This window comes from Vanessa tameamea, chromosome 30 (genome assembly GCF_037043105.1).
Source record: "Vanessa tameamea isolate UH-Manoa-2023 chromosome 30, ilVanTame1 primary haplotype, whole genome shotgun sequence".
Lineage (NCBI taxonomy): Eukaryota > Metazoa > Arthropoda > Insecta > Lepidoptera > Nymphalidae > Vanessa > Vanessa tameamea.
The window spans coordinates 3,431,012-3,444,294 of NC_087338.1; the positions used below are offsets into that span (position 1 = coordinate 3,431,012).

At 33.4% G+C, this 13,283-nt stretch overlaps 1 protein-coding gene across 1 annotated transcript in view; it reads left to right on the forward strand.

The window, feature by feature from the left end:
* Window positions 1-1,327: 1,327 nt before the first annotated feature.
* The window catches only part of LOC113391687 (dynein axonemal intermediate chain 7-like), a 37,554-nt gene continuing 25,598 nt past the window's right edge, over window positions 1,328-13,283 (forward strand). Inside the window, exons 1-13 of the mRNA XM_064219948.1 lie at window positions 1,328-1,354; window positions 2,149-2,170; window positions 2,893-3,018; window positions 4,903-4,946; window positions 6,477-6,543; window positions 6,701-6,804; window positions 8,071-8,162; window positions 8,934-9,067; window positions 9,579-9,631; window positions 9,790-9,927; window positions 10,311-10,385; window positions 11,288-11,487; window positions 12,541-12,707. Coding sequence (XP_064076018.1) covers window positions 1,328-1,354; window positions 2,149-2,170; window positions 2,893-3,018; window positions 4,903-4,946; window positions 6,477-6,543; window positions 6,701-6,804; window positions 8,071-8,162; window positions 8,934-9,067; window positions 9,579-9,631; window positions 9,790-9,927; window positions 10,311-10,385; window positions 11,288-11,487; window positions 12,541-12,707 — 1,249 coding nt within the window. The remainder of the gene's footprint in view (window positions 1,355-2,148; window positions 2,171-2,892; window positions 3,019-4,902; window positions 4,947-6,476; window positions 6,544-6,700; window positions 6,805-8,070; window positions 8,163-8,933; window positions 9,068-9,578; window positions 9,632-9,789; window positions 9,928-10,310; window positions 10,386-11,287; window positions 11,488-12,540; window positions 12,708-13,283) is intronic.

Genomic DNA, 13,283 nt, shown 5'->3' on the forward strand with positions numbered 1-13,283 from the left:
GACTTTTATTTATATAAAATACACTTATATTGTATGTAAAATATTAGACATTTTTTTTTATCGCATCGTTACCTTGTCGTCGGGCTTAAAGGTTAACGTGATGTAATTCTCATTGATTACTATGCATTTTATAGTATTGCTTATTAAATGGCAGTTATTCTGCCTGTGTCGACAATTTTTCTTTGAATAAAACTCTTTTTCAATACGAAGGTACGAGAGACAAATAGTATGACCTATTTAGGAGCTGTGACTTTATATTCTAATAGGTTTTAAAATCTAAAATAACAATACTTCAGAAATGAGGAGAACCGACGAATGAAACAAAGCGACTTTTTTTTTAAATCAAAATTTCATTTCTTCTATAATTATATATTGTAACGACGAGGAGACGCTCGTTTCATTCTCGAATTGTATTGTGTTGTACATAAAAATACTCATGATAAATTCTAGAAAAATTGTTTTTGTTTTCACAAACATATATATAATGACAAGCGACAATCAAGACTTATATTTTAATATAAAATATAAAAAGTTATCATCAGCAAACAACGCAGTTTATTACTAAACAGCAATGTTCATTCATTTATGTATATGAGGAAGAGAAATGGACCAAGAATAAATCCCTGAGGTACTTACATAGGGGCCCTACATGATCCCTTTATTATATATATACAGGGTTATTGGTAATCCGACGTATTCCCGTTAGGAGGTAATAGGGGTGATTATTTGCGATAATTTTAACCATAAATATAACATATGCATGATGCAAAAGCGAACCATTTTTGAGTTATCACGTTTTTTAGATTTTTTCAAAATAAGTCAAAAATGCAACTTAAAAAATTTATTTAAAAACAAGAATAATTTAAAATCTATTTTTTTTTCTTCTAATTTATAAAAACTAATAAACCTGGTTATCTTTTCTATCTCGCATTTTTAAGTTTATGACCGATAATTATTGTTTTAATATTGACAAATAACCAGTTTATTCGTTCGTACAATAAATGAACATTCATTTATAGATGTATCTTTCAAAACAATCCTCAATTTTTCAATAAAGTTTTTATTTTTATTTTCGGTCACTGCTTTAAATAAATAAATAAAGTAACTTTATAACCTCTACTTCCGGCACAGGTTTGATTATCTATTTAATAAAAAAAATCGTGGAAAGGAGTTCTTAAATGATTTATAGAAACTTAATAAAACGTATTTTATATTGACAAACGTCAAACTTTGAAGTAATTACTTTACATGGACATTTCTAACAATATACTCGATAAATATTTTTATTTATAATTTATCTTTATAAATAAGATATACAAAAAAAATCATGGCCAAGAAAGATAAAAATAAAAAGGTAAGTTCGTCAAGATATTTATATACATAACATATACTATATTAGTTAACATATAGTGTATGTGTTTATATATCTATAACATCTAGATATAGTATTTGTTTAATGTACAATATATCTACATATATATTTGACTAGTTGTGTTCCTCAACTTCGATCACGTTTTGATGTTTGTCGTCTGGTGTCCTTAAAAAGAAGCCTATGTCCTGTCTTGGGATTCAAGCTTGCTTCACATACAATCAGTTGAGTAGCTTGGCAGTAAAAGAGCAACAGACAAATAGACAGAGTTACTTTCGCTTTTATAATATTAGTATTAAGTCTATATTTTAACTGTACCATGTTACGTTGTTTCTAAATCAAAAATAAGTCATAAAAATCCAGCCTCATTGCGAATGGTGACGCGAAACCAAATAATTACAGTACTGGTAATTATTATTTGTGCTGTGCTCATGTTAACGTACCTGGAAGCAAACACCGGCCATATACATTGTAACTTACTGGTACTGCACGAATGATCATCTAAGATGCTATGACCCTATATTTACACCAGCTCACTTAACCTTCACGATAAAGAAATAGCCAGGAGACGACCCTTATATTCCCAAAGTCAACTACTTACTAATTTTATAATAACCTTTTGCACATTACAATAGAGGTCCTTTGTACGCTTTATGGAGTTTTGTTGTAAAACCGTATAGCCCCATAGAAGAGTTTTTGACTCTATGCACTCAACTGACACGAGGTTGAGGAGGTACTGAGGAGTGCTGTGCAACCGTTAATATTATTTATTGTTTCAGGATGAGAAAAACGAACCACCAGGTATTCCATTTTTAAATGAAAATATTTATAGTTTATTAATATTTTTCTTTATTCAATTCGTACGTATGTTGTCATTGACACTGTTAGAAGTATTAGTCATGCGTCACATCTTCGATGGGAGACCATTCTTCGGAACTAAAATGTCATGTTTCTTGAGACTGTAGTTGCAGTGGCTCACTTAATATTACTTGGGGGATAAAATTATACACTAGTTTTTTTTTTTTTTTTAGTGTATAATATTTCTTAATAATATTTAACTAGTGTTTAATAAATGTACATTTCGTGACCGTGATTACGACACCTTGATAGAAAAATTGTAATTGATGTTTATTTTAATAATTTATACTTCAAGAAAACCAATTAATAAATATGGAATGATATAAATATAAATATTTATCTTTTGAGAAAATAAATGTCTTTAACCTTATATATAGAGTTCTTATTATAAAATATAGCAAAAATATATGTAATATGTTCGCCACGAAGTCACAAGAGAGTCAAGAGCAGCGGCTGAGAGATAGTGGAGAGTATAAGAGACCGGCCGTACCCCCCAAGGAGTGCTAAACAGATATTACATATACAAAAAAAATAACCGTAGCATTTAGTAATGCTAATATAAAATCCTTATTCAATATCGAAAAAGTACCCTACTATTTCGGAAAACAAGCGAAACTCAACTGTTTGTTTTCCAATACATTTAAAAATGTATACTATTGTTTCAGAGGCTGACATCCAAGATGAGGTTCTGTTGGCTACCACTGACCTCGAACCAGAGCCAGAAGAAGTTCAATACACCGATACTTCGTACACCAGCGCGTCCTTTGAATCCTTACCCCCTGTCGTCGAAGGTTAATTTCAATTTTCATAAAAGTCATCGAACTTATATATAACATACATGTTGGACAATTGGCATTACAAGACACGAAAGATTTCGTACAAAATTGGATTCTATTTACTACGCAATAGTGTTTAAATTCTTTTGGGCATTTTATAACCACAGCCGCAAGGCTGAATCCTAGATTGTTTTGGCCGGAACGAGACCGAGTTTTAATAAATGCCTGTTGAATGCTCTATTTAGAATTTATAATACTCTACGGTCGTTTCATTATTATTTTCTAATTCGGGCTAAGATTTATTAATAATCATAGAAACGAATGTCATGCAAAGTCATGACATACTTCCATTTTTTTTGTTCATGTGTCGGATGAAAATTTCGTGGAAGCTTCACATCGTCTCCTTAAAAATGGCGAACTTTCCTTACCCCAGCAGTGATGATAAATGAGGAATGTAAGGAATGATAAATATTTATCACAGCGCCATTGTCCATGGGCGGTGGTGACCGCTTACCATCAGGTGGATCATGTGCACATCCGCCTACCTAAATGATATATTTAAAAAAGAGGTATTTGCAGGCTCTAACTTCACTTTTTTTATTGTAGTCAACATAGATCAATTTTGATTTACGAATCGTTAGTTTTTTCTAAAGTTTACAAACATGCGACAATGAAACTAACGGAACATTTTTATAGCCTACTATCCATGGTCACGGTAACATCGGAGTGTTCTCTGTTTAATCAATAATCTTGATTCCAATAACAACCATGTCTCCCAACCAACGTTAGTAATAAAAAAATAACCAAGTCGCATACAAATTACTCCTTAACATACTTGAGGTAAGATAAAACCTTTTTTATATTTTGATCGCTTTGTCATATCAGACACCATTTCATTTTGTGTTTTTGTAAATATATTTAAATAATTGTAAACTTGATTATGTCACGAGATAATAAATTAGAGGGAAATTATTTCGTATAATTTATAACGATGTTATTTTTTCTTCTGTGACATTTTATCCCCTACTCTAGTGTCGTGAATAAAAACCCCTATCGATGTCATAACGTATGACGTCATATCGGTATTAAATTACGACATTATTCCAAAACCGAAATATCTATTGCTAATTTTCGGTGTGAAGGGACTGTGTGATCAGTGACGTAGCTAGTTAGATAAGGGTCCCACACCAAATTTCTACCAGTTAGGCTATTCTGTAACAAGAAACTCGAAACTCACCACAGACAACTAGCTTAAAATACCAGCATGTGATATACGACATTGAGTAGAATAGTTATAAAATTTATAGGAAACACGTATTAGAATTACGTATCACTGTAAGTCGCTTGACAACATTTAACGAGTAGGATACGAAGTGATTTCTTACAGCTGCTCAGATAATCGCACTGCTGATTTATACCTATAGCAGCCTACAAACATGTACAGAAATAAGACAAGAATTCAGTGTCCTGTAAAAAATAAGCTTGGCACAAGAACATAACAATTGAACAAAATGTATTTTGTTTCACATATTCTTTGATGAATAGTACCTTGCCATATAGTAGCTGAAGAAATATGATGATTGGCAATAGAACAGCGGAAGAATCCATGAATTTATGTTCCATCAGGTCTGATTGCTCGTCCATCTTTCCTCCTTCAATAAAGAGTATGATAATAGTTTCGATATTGGTTGTTTTGTTCTGTTTTGTCTGATTTTGGTATATTCTGTTCTTTATGTATTATTATTTATCCAGAGACGGGCTATCCGTGCCGTTGCTATATAATATTATTTACAATTGTTATTAAATTCGTTATATTGCCAGGCAGCATCACAACTGAGATCAGTTCATCATCGCCATCATCTCTCATCTGTTTTAAATGTATTTCTACTTTTTCCACAGAACCAAAAACCAAAAAGAAAAAGGGGAAGAAAAAAGTTGAAGAGGTTCGTACTAGTAAAAGCAAAGTATATATATATATATATATGTTCATGGTGTAGGTAGGAGGACGAGCAAATGGTGTATCTGATGGTAAGTGGCCATCACCGCCCATTGGCGCTGTAATATTAACCATTCCTCTCATCGCCAATGCGCCAGCAACTTGGAAACTAAGATGTTCCGTCCCTCATGCTAATATGGACACTGGCTTACTAACCTCCACAGCGGAAAACAATAATGCTAAGTATTGCTGTTTGGCGGTAGAATATCTGATGAGTGGGTACCTACCAGAGCCGAGATGGCCCAGTGGTTAGAACGCGTGCATCTTAACCGATTATTGCGGGTTCAAACCCAGTCAGGCACCACTGAATTTTCATATGCTTAATTTGTGTTTATAATTCATCTCGTGCTCGGCGGCGAAGGAAAACATCGTAAAGAAACCAGCATGTGGCCAATTTCAACGAAATTCTGCCACATGTGTATTCCACCAACCCGCTTTGGAGCAGCGTGGTGGAATATACTCCATACCTTCTCCTCAGAGGGAGAGGAGGCCTTAGCCCAGAAGTGGAAATTTACAGGCTCTTAATGTGATGTAATGGGTACCTACCCAGACGGACTTGCACAAAGCCACACTACCAAGTAATTTTTTATCAAATTTAGATATCTTTGACCTCTATCAATTACGTTTCTACATAAATCGTTAACAATTTCTGTATTTACAACAGTTAATTCAACTGTACAAATTTCACAAAGTTGAATAAACCGAAAAAAAAAAATCTAAAACAAAGCAAAGTTTATTGAACCCTCTTATTGGAAGTTTTAAATCGTCATTTTCAAAGGTTAATTTTCATATTAAGCTATCAATTATCATTTATATTGTTTTGATCATTGTTGACAACTTGCTATCGCTTTATCACTTAGCATGTAAGCTTTGGTAGAATAGTAGTCTAATTACTTGGTGGCAGGGCTTTGTGCATGCCCGTCTGGGTAGGTACCACCCACTCATCAGATATTCTACCGCCAAACAGCAGTACTCAATATTGTTGTGTTCCGGTTTGAAGGGTGAGTGAGCCAGTGTAACTACAGGCACAAGGGAAATAACATCTTGGTTCCCAAGGTTGGTGGCGCATTGGTGATGTAAGGAATGGTTAATATTTCTTACTGCGCCATTGTCTATGGGCGGTGGTGACCACTTACCATCAGGTGGCCCATTTGCTCGTCTGCCTACCGATAACATAAAAAAAAAAAATACATAATAGGCCAAGAAAATGAAAGACACCAACCACTTTCGCACAACAAATTCCGCAGAACTTATGTACTGTCAATTGGTGTTCAAGCAAATCTGTTTTTCTTAGATAGAAATCATTAGAACGTAACTGTTGAACAGAATAAAGTAACTCAGCTGATTAAGTATCAATATTTCACTCGTCCAACGCTTCAGAGAAAACAATTTCACCAGCCTATATTCTTAGTTACCCTGTATCATAAAAATACGACTATTGTTTTAAAATATATAAAATACTTTGTTTAATTTACAGACTGTTGAAGTTGTTAAGAAAACAAGCAGTGAGGCTTTCCAGTGGTCTGAAGACTCTTTACCGCTTGGTAAAATTAATTTTAATACTTTAGATCCGAATTTAATACACGTGGAAATAAAAATATTCCATACAATATATCGAAATAATGTAATATTAAATAATTGATTCTTTAGCTGAAAATATGGACAGATAAATTGTTATTTTTTTATTGTTTATTTAAATAGAAGAGCAAGTTGCAAAAGTAGAAGAAGAACAGGTTGGAGAAAAGAAGAGGGGTAAAGGAAAGAAAGGCAAGAAAGAAAAAGAAGAATTACCTGCCTTTGAAAAGGTAAGTTATTGGAAGTGATTTTTATACATTGTATACATAGTAATTATAAACTCACTTTATCGCAATCGAATCGAAACGTGATCGTTGGCGTTCAGCTGTTTTCCTATTCCACTAACACAACGATCCAATTGTAATTCGAAGAAGCTGATTCGGATTGAAATCGGAAACTTATGATAACCTTTATTAGTGTCAATAAAATATATTACATGGAATCTTTACGTCCTACAGCAGGTTCAATTCTATATGAATTCCTTGCATCGATCGTAATGTCATATATGCTTGACATTTACGTATATTGATGTACATTTGAAAGCCCTTAGATCATAACATCATGGTAAATTATTCTATGTGTTTGAATCAATAATAAAATTACAAGTTTCTAAAAGCAAAGGACAAATTTTATCAATCACAGACAATCGGTTTCTGATGTGTTTGTTACGATTCTTATTTGTCTGTTGATAGTTAGTGTCCCTTGATGGTCAAGGATGATGATATGGTGAGATGGTACGAAATATAATGCCCGAATAATTCAGGAATCCATAATTGATCAGAGTTTTTATGATTATATTTATAAAGTAGACTTAACTTAATGTTTAAGTTGCGAAAAATTAATCAATAAGTTGTTTGTGAATTTTTCGCAACAGGAGTAACAAGAGTTCAGTTCAGCTCATGCCAAATTTAATCAATAGCTTCCGCGTAATTTTGCCCATAATCCATTAAAATATTTAAGTTTTACTCGGCTCCTTTGTAAAAGGCTTGTGACACATCACCCCTTGCGTGTATTATGTTTTTGCGTGTCTACTATGATAAAAAAACAACATACAGTCTGTATCTACGTCTTATTTGACTTCGTAATCCATACCGTATCAGCCACAACGTATTGTCTTTTAAAATCCACTCGAATGTCAGGACGTGTGGAGTTCCGTTTGGTTTTTATATTCTAAAATTAAATTATACAAAATCGTGACTATATGGTGTGAATTCGTCCAAAGTCCAAAATTTGGTCCTTAGTGGTAGTGATTGTTATAATTGACCAAGTATAGGAAAGGAATGGAAATATTGATATTTTGATAAGAGCAATTCATCATATACGGCCTTTTAGCTACTAAGAGCATGTAAAAGCTAAGTATTATCAGGTCGATGTTAAAACACCAGACAACTTTTAGAAATTCGTTGATAAAAATTGTCATTTTAAAAAGTGCAGTTATAATTGGCAAATATTTAAAAATAGGTTGATCATTAAATAAAAATATTAAATAAAAACAGCCAAACAACTGGAAAAAGATGAATAAAAAGGAAAGAGAAGTTTGGCTGCAGCAGAGAATAGAAGAATGGAAAGCGGAAAAAGAAGCGGAAAAGTTAGTTTTAAAGAATTATTTCAAACTTTTAACAAGTATAGATGTTTCTAAACAAAATGCTATTTAATATAGTACGTTTGATTACACATAATCTTGTTTTATGTTTTCAGAATTATAGAGTAGACAATTGTTCATCGTATGATTCTCATATTGTTTTTCTTTTGTCCTAAGTATATGGCCTATGCTGTCTTAGAGTATAGTCTGCCTACGTCAGTATCACCAAATCGTAGTCTATAATCCGCTAAAATCAATACATTTGTTTGTCTGTAGTATATGTGATTTCACAAAATCTGAAATGTACCTATTTGAGTACTTTCTGATTTCGGGCTAATGTATCCCTTGTTAAATATATTTTAGCAATACAAGCCAATTCATTTCTAATAGGTTGCAAAGGCTTTGTTATAAGTTTTATAGACAATTCAAATTGAAGTCTATTGAATCACTAATTTTTAAAACATTGCAGTATGGTTGCATTGGGTCAATGAATGAAAAATGGGAGATAGATTGTTTTGGCCAACGTAATTTTTATTTTAGAATTTCCCTACTCCATTTTTTGTCGTCCAATAAAAATTGTACCTCTTTATGAAAAATAAAGAAAATTTGGAGGTAATAAGTACAGCGTCATACTTACTTCTTCCATGGCAGTACATCAAACTCAAAAACTTCTTAAATTGGTATCGTGATGAGTGTGAAAGACCCTCCTAACTATTCAAATATCTATTATCTTAGTTTACACAAAATCGTGTATATATTTTCTTTGTCCCCCAACAGGCAAGCAATTCTGGCCGGTGCTAAAGAGAAAAGAGCAACCCTGGCTCGTGAACGTGCTGAGTTGATGGCAAAGGATAATGCAGAACAAGATATCAGGAGAGACATACTGGCAAAGACAGTTAATCTTTTTCAAAGTAAGAATTAATTTCATACCTAAAAAGGACAAAATATTGTGATAAGCCTTAAGCCTACTTCGGAGCTGTAGTTTATAGTCGGTCAGTAATGTAGAATTTAATTATATAAATGCAAGAAAATGCAATTGTCAGACATGAGGAGGCTATGTTTTTAATGCCTATTTTTTAATATGGTTTCAATGATTATTCAAAAACAGACCAGGACCTTGACTAAATCAAGTATTTTGTTTTATCAAATTATACATTCATACAAATTTTCCTCGATGTCTTGAAGTAAATATATACAGAGTATAATTTAACGTCTAAGTAAAAGCATCAACAAATAACTATTGAAATCCGACTTGGAGTTTGAATCGTAGATCGCTTTTATTGTAACTTGTCTAGGTCCGAAGTTTCTCCTAGTCGCTAAGCATAACTTTTAAAACAATGTTTTCTTTAAATGTTGCGATACACTATTTTATATTAATAACATTTGAATTGTTAATAAATTAGGATACTATTTCTATTTCAGAATTTGAAAAGCAAAAATTTGAATATAATAGAAAAAAGCAACTCGAATCTGAGGTACGTACAAATTTCTCTTTCTTTGTTGTTTTTTTAAGCTACGCTACTTTTTTTAAAAGTAAAATGCCAATCAATAAAGGGGCCAAAGATCAAAATATTAGATCAAAAAGAGACTGCTTTCTGCGAAAAGATTTAACTTTTTTTTATTTTCATCGTAGTGGCAACAATACCTACGCTGTGATGGACTCCCAGATCCTCGTGTGGTGACTCAGATGAATACATATATACACCTGTGGAGGGAAAACGAGACGTGTGATGATAATGAGCTCAACAAAAGATGTCAAGAAGTTTTGCCGGTACGAATGAAACCTTTATATAAAACATACATACAGATAATTGAAATTCTACCGAAATTGTATATAAAAAAATTGTTTGCTCCATTTTACTTCGAAATCTCACTCTCATAATACGATGGCAAGGCAAATCCAAAACGACCAAAGGAGTTCAGGTGCATGGCCAACGGCTTTAGATGCTTTCCGAGGCTCCGTGTTTTAAATGCCTCCAACTACTAGACTCCGAACTTTATTGAGAATTTTTCTACATAAAAATCTCGGTATCTGCGCCCTTATATATAGATAACATATAACCTAGCCATTATATATGCCTACAGAATTTCAATGAAATTCGTTTTTTTATATTATTTTGCCACGAAATCAAATTAAATTTGATCCAATTTCAGATGCTGGAAATGCTGGAGGAATTTGTTGCCAATTCGCGACAGTATACAGCACTTCAGGCGAAAAGTTACAATGAGGTGATTACAATACTAACTGTTCATTCCATGAGTCGAACTCCTAGGTAACAAAGTACTCGCATCGCATTGGTCGATACACGCAGCTAGAGATAAGCAAAAACGAATCTGGCATGTTTAATTAAAAATATTTGGCTTATAAGCTCACACGGTTCAAGTAATTTCCCTTGGAACTCGTTGCGTGGACAGGATTATGCTATAAAAAAAATCTTTATTCAAGTTTCGATCTTATATTGAGTTTTTGCTTTGTTCCATCATCCAAAAGTTTCCACAGGATCAATTTACGCAGTAACATTGATCACTTCGATAAAATCAGGGATAATCATTGTATGTGCACAAGAAGTAAGGATAAGCTTATAAAGTCAAGTTTCCGACTCCGCAAAGTCAATAAATCATTCTTGGGGCAAGGTATCCGTTTGTATAATAAAATTCCGCAGACATTTTTAACTTTGCCGTTTCATAAATTCAAATCATTTGTAAAAAATACATTCGTATATAGATGATATAGATGATTCTATATTGGTATAGAAGGCATATTATATAGATGATTCTATATAGTCTTGTTGATACACTATAATACGATATAATTCCACTCTTTTTTATTAAAAAAAAGCGTGTAGTAAATGCTTGTTGACTTCCAGGCAGGATATGTTACATACATATATAATTATATTTAACTAACATGACTGTATTTTTAGATGTTGAAAAAGATTAACTACTTGCCGGTTCTTCTCGGTAGAATCTACATTCCGAAACAGTGGTAGCTTTACTTTAAATTAATTTGTTAAATGACGATTCAAAAGTGCTTGCAAAGGCCTACTTAAATGAAGTTTATTTTGATTTTGATATAAATGTTACAAGAACTACCGAAATGTATGGTTAATTCTACCAATATGATGTCACAGGTTCGCATCGCCCTCCGTGAACAGCTGTCGAATGCTATTCAACTAGCATCGTTCAACGTTCTCCGAGACCTAGAAAAACGTTTCCAATGGGATTCTATTAAGCTGGCTTGCTATCATAGGGAGTTTAATGGGCTGAGGCTCAATTTGTGGGTTGCTGTTCCATTGCCCACCAGGAAACCTAAGCCCGTTGAACCAGAAAGGTATTTAGCAGATGATATATTAATCATAACTGGATACACATCTAATTTTTAAAAAGATGGGGAAAGAACTGCGCATCGAAATTCAAATCGAATCGAAACCGAAATCGGAGATAAGATTATGCAGATGCATTTAAGTGATATCGGAATGTCATTGAAGTTATATTAAATGGGACTATAATAATCCATTTTAATTATGTGTCTATCCATGGCACCTAAGTCATTATCACCTACCAAAACTATTACCAAAAATTATCTGAGGAGCAACTTTTCACTGTAGACGTATTCTGTAAGAAAAAACTCGAATCTCTCTCACACTCGTGAAATGTGAGATTGTCATATGTGATATTCATTATAATAATGTTATAGGATACACTTGTCAAAATGGTGTATCAACATAGGGTGGTTATGAACATTTCATGGCCCATTGGTTAACCTTTATAAGTTTTAGCTAAACCACTGAGTTAGCATGTTCTTAATAATCTAATTTATACGTAAAATTCATACCGGGCTTCACGATAACATAAAAAGTCGTAATAAATCCGCCATATCAGATGAAATATTGTCTCATCCATTATCCCTTACGGAGGAAGTGTTGGAAGCTCAAATCGTCTTCAACAAGCAACATTGCTCAGCATTTGTAAATCTTAATTTTAACTTTTTTGGCACTTTTATAGAAAAGTCAAGGGTAAGAATTGTCGTTTTATCGTATGCTACAGATTAATAAACTCGGTGGTAGGGCTTTGTGCAAGCCCGTCTGGGTAGGTCATCATCACTCATCAGACATTCTACCTCCAAACAACAGTACTTAGTATTGTTGTGTTCCGGTTTGAAATGTGAGCCAGTGTAACTACATGCACAAGGGACATAACATCTTAGTTCCCAATGTCGGTAGCGCATTGGCGATGTAAGGAATGGTAAATATTTCTTACAGCGCCATTGTCTATGGGCGGTGGTGACCACTTACACGAAACTCAGTATTACTTTCTCCACACAAGAACCTCCATGTTTTGTGTCCACTGAATTATCTTCGCTCCATATCATCATTAATTTTAGGGAACCAGTCGAGTTATCCTTCCCATCAATGAAGGTAGCTGTCAAACTACCAAAGATCATAGATGGATCATCCGTATGCGTACGCGCAGCTCGCTCTATGATTGATTTGCTAAGCGAGAGTTCTAGAAGTTTCGCATTAGCTGGCGACATGCCCAACAGATATGAAGGTATGTAATTGACAACTGGTTTTCAGCTGATATTTGTATTTATTTAAATTCATGACGTCATCCGTTTATCTCAGTATTCCTCGAGCGCCGTATTTTCGGACACCTTTTTTTTTGTCCACGATACATTGTACCAATGCCTATAAGGGGTCTAGACCACTTACGATTAGTTGGCACATTTGCCTGTCCGCCTATATATATATATATATATTCCGGTTTGAAGGGTGAGTGATCCAGGCACAAGAGACACACCTTAACACCTTAGTTCCCAAGCTATTAAGGAGGAAAGATTAATATTTATTACAGTACAAATAACCATTTGGCCGGTCTATCTACCTATATTAATTAAAAGGAACTGAGTGATGACCTTTAAATTATTTAAATCAGCTATTGATAAATATTTTTACATTGTATTTATTAACACGACTAGTTACTTTTAACAGCAGGTAATCTTTTAAAAGGTTAAATGTACTTCATTTGAATTTCAATTCAACTACAGACATAAATACATAATCAAAACAATGTATTTTTTTCCATCGCATACTTGTTATTACAAGGGGTCAATATTTTAAATTTGAA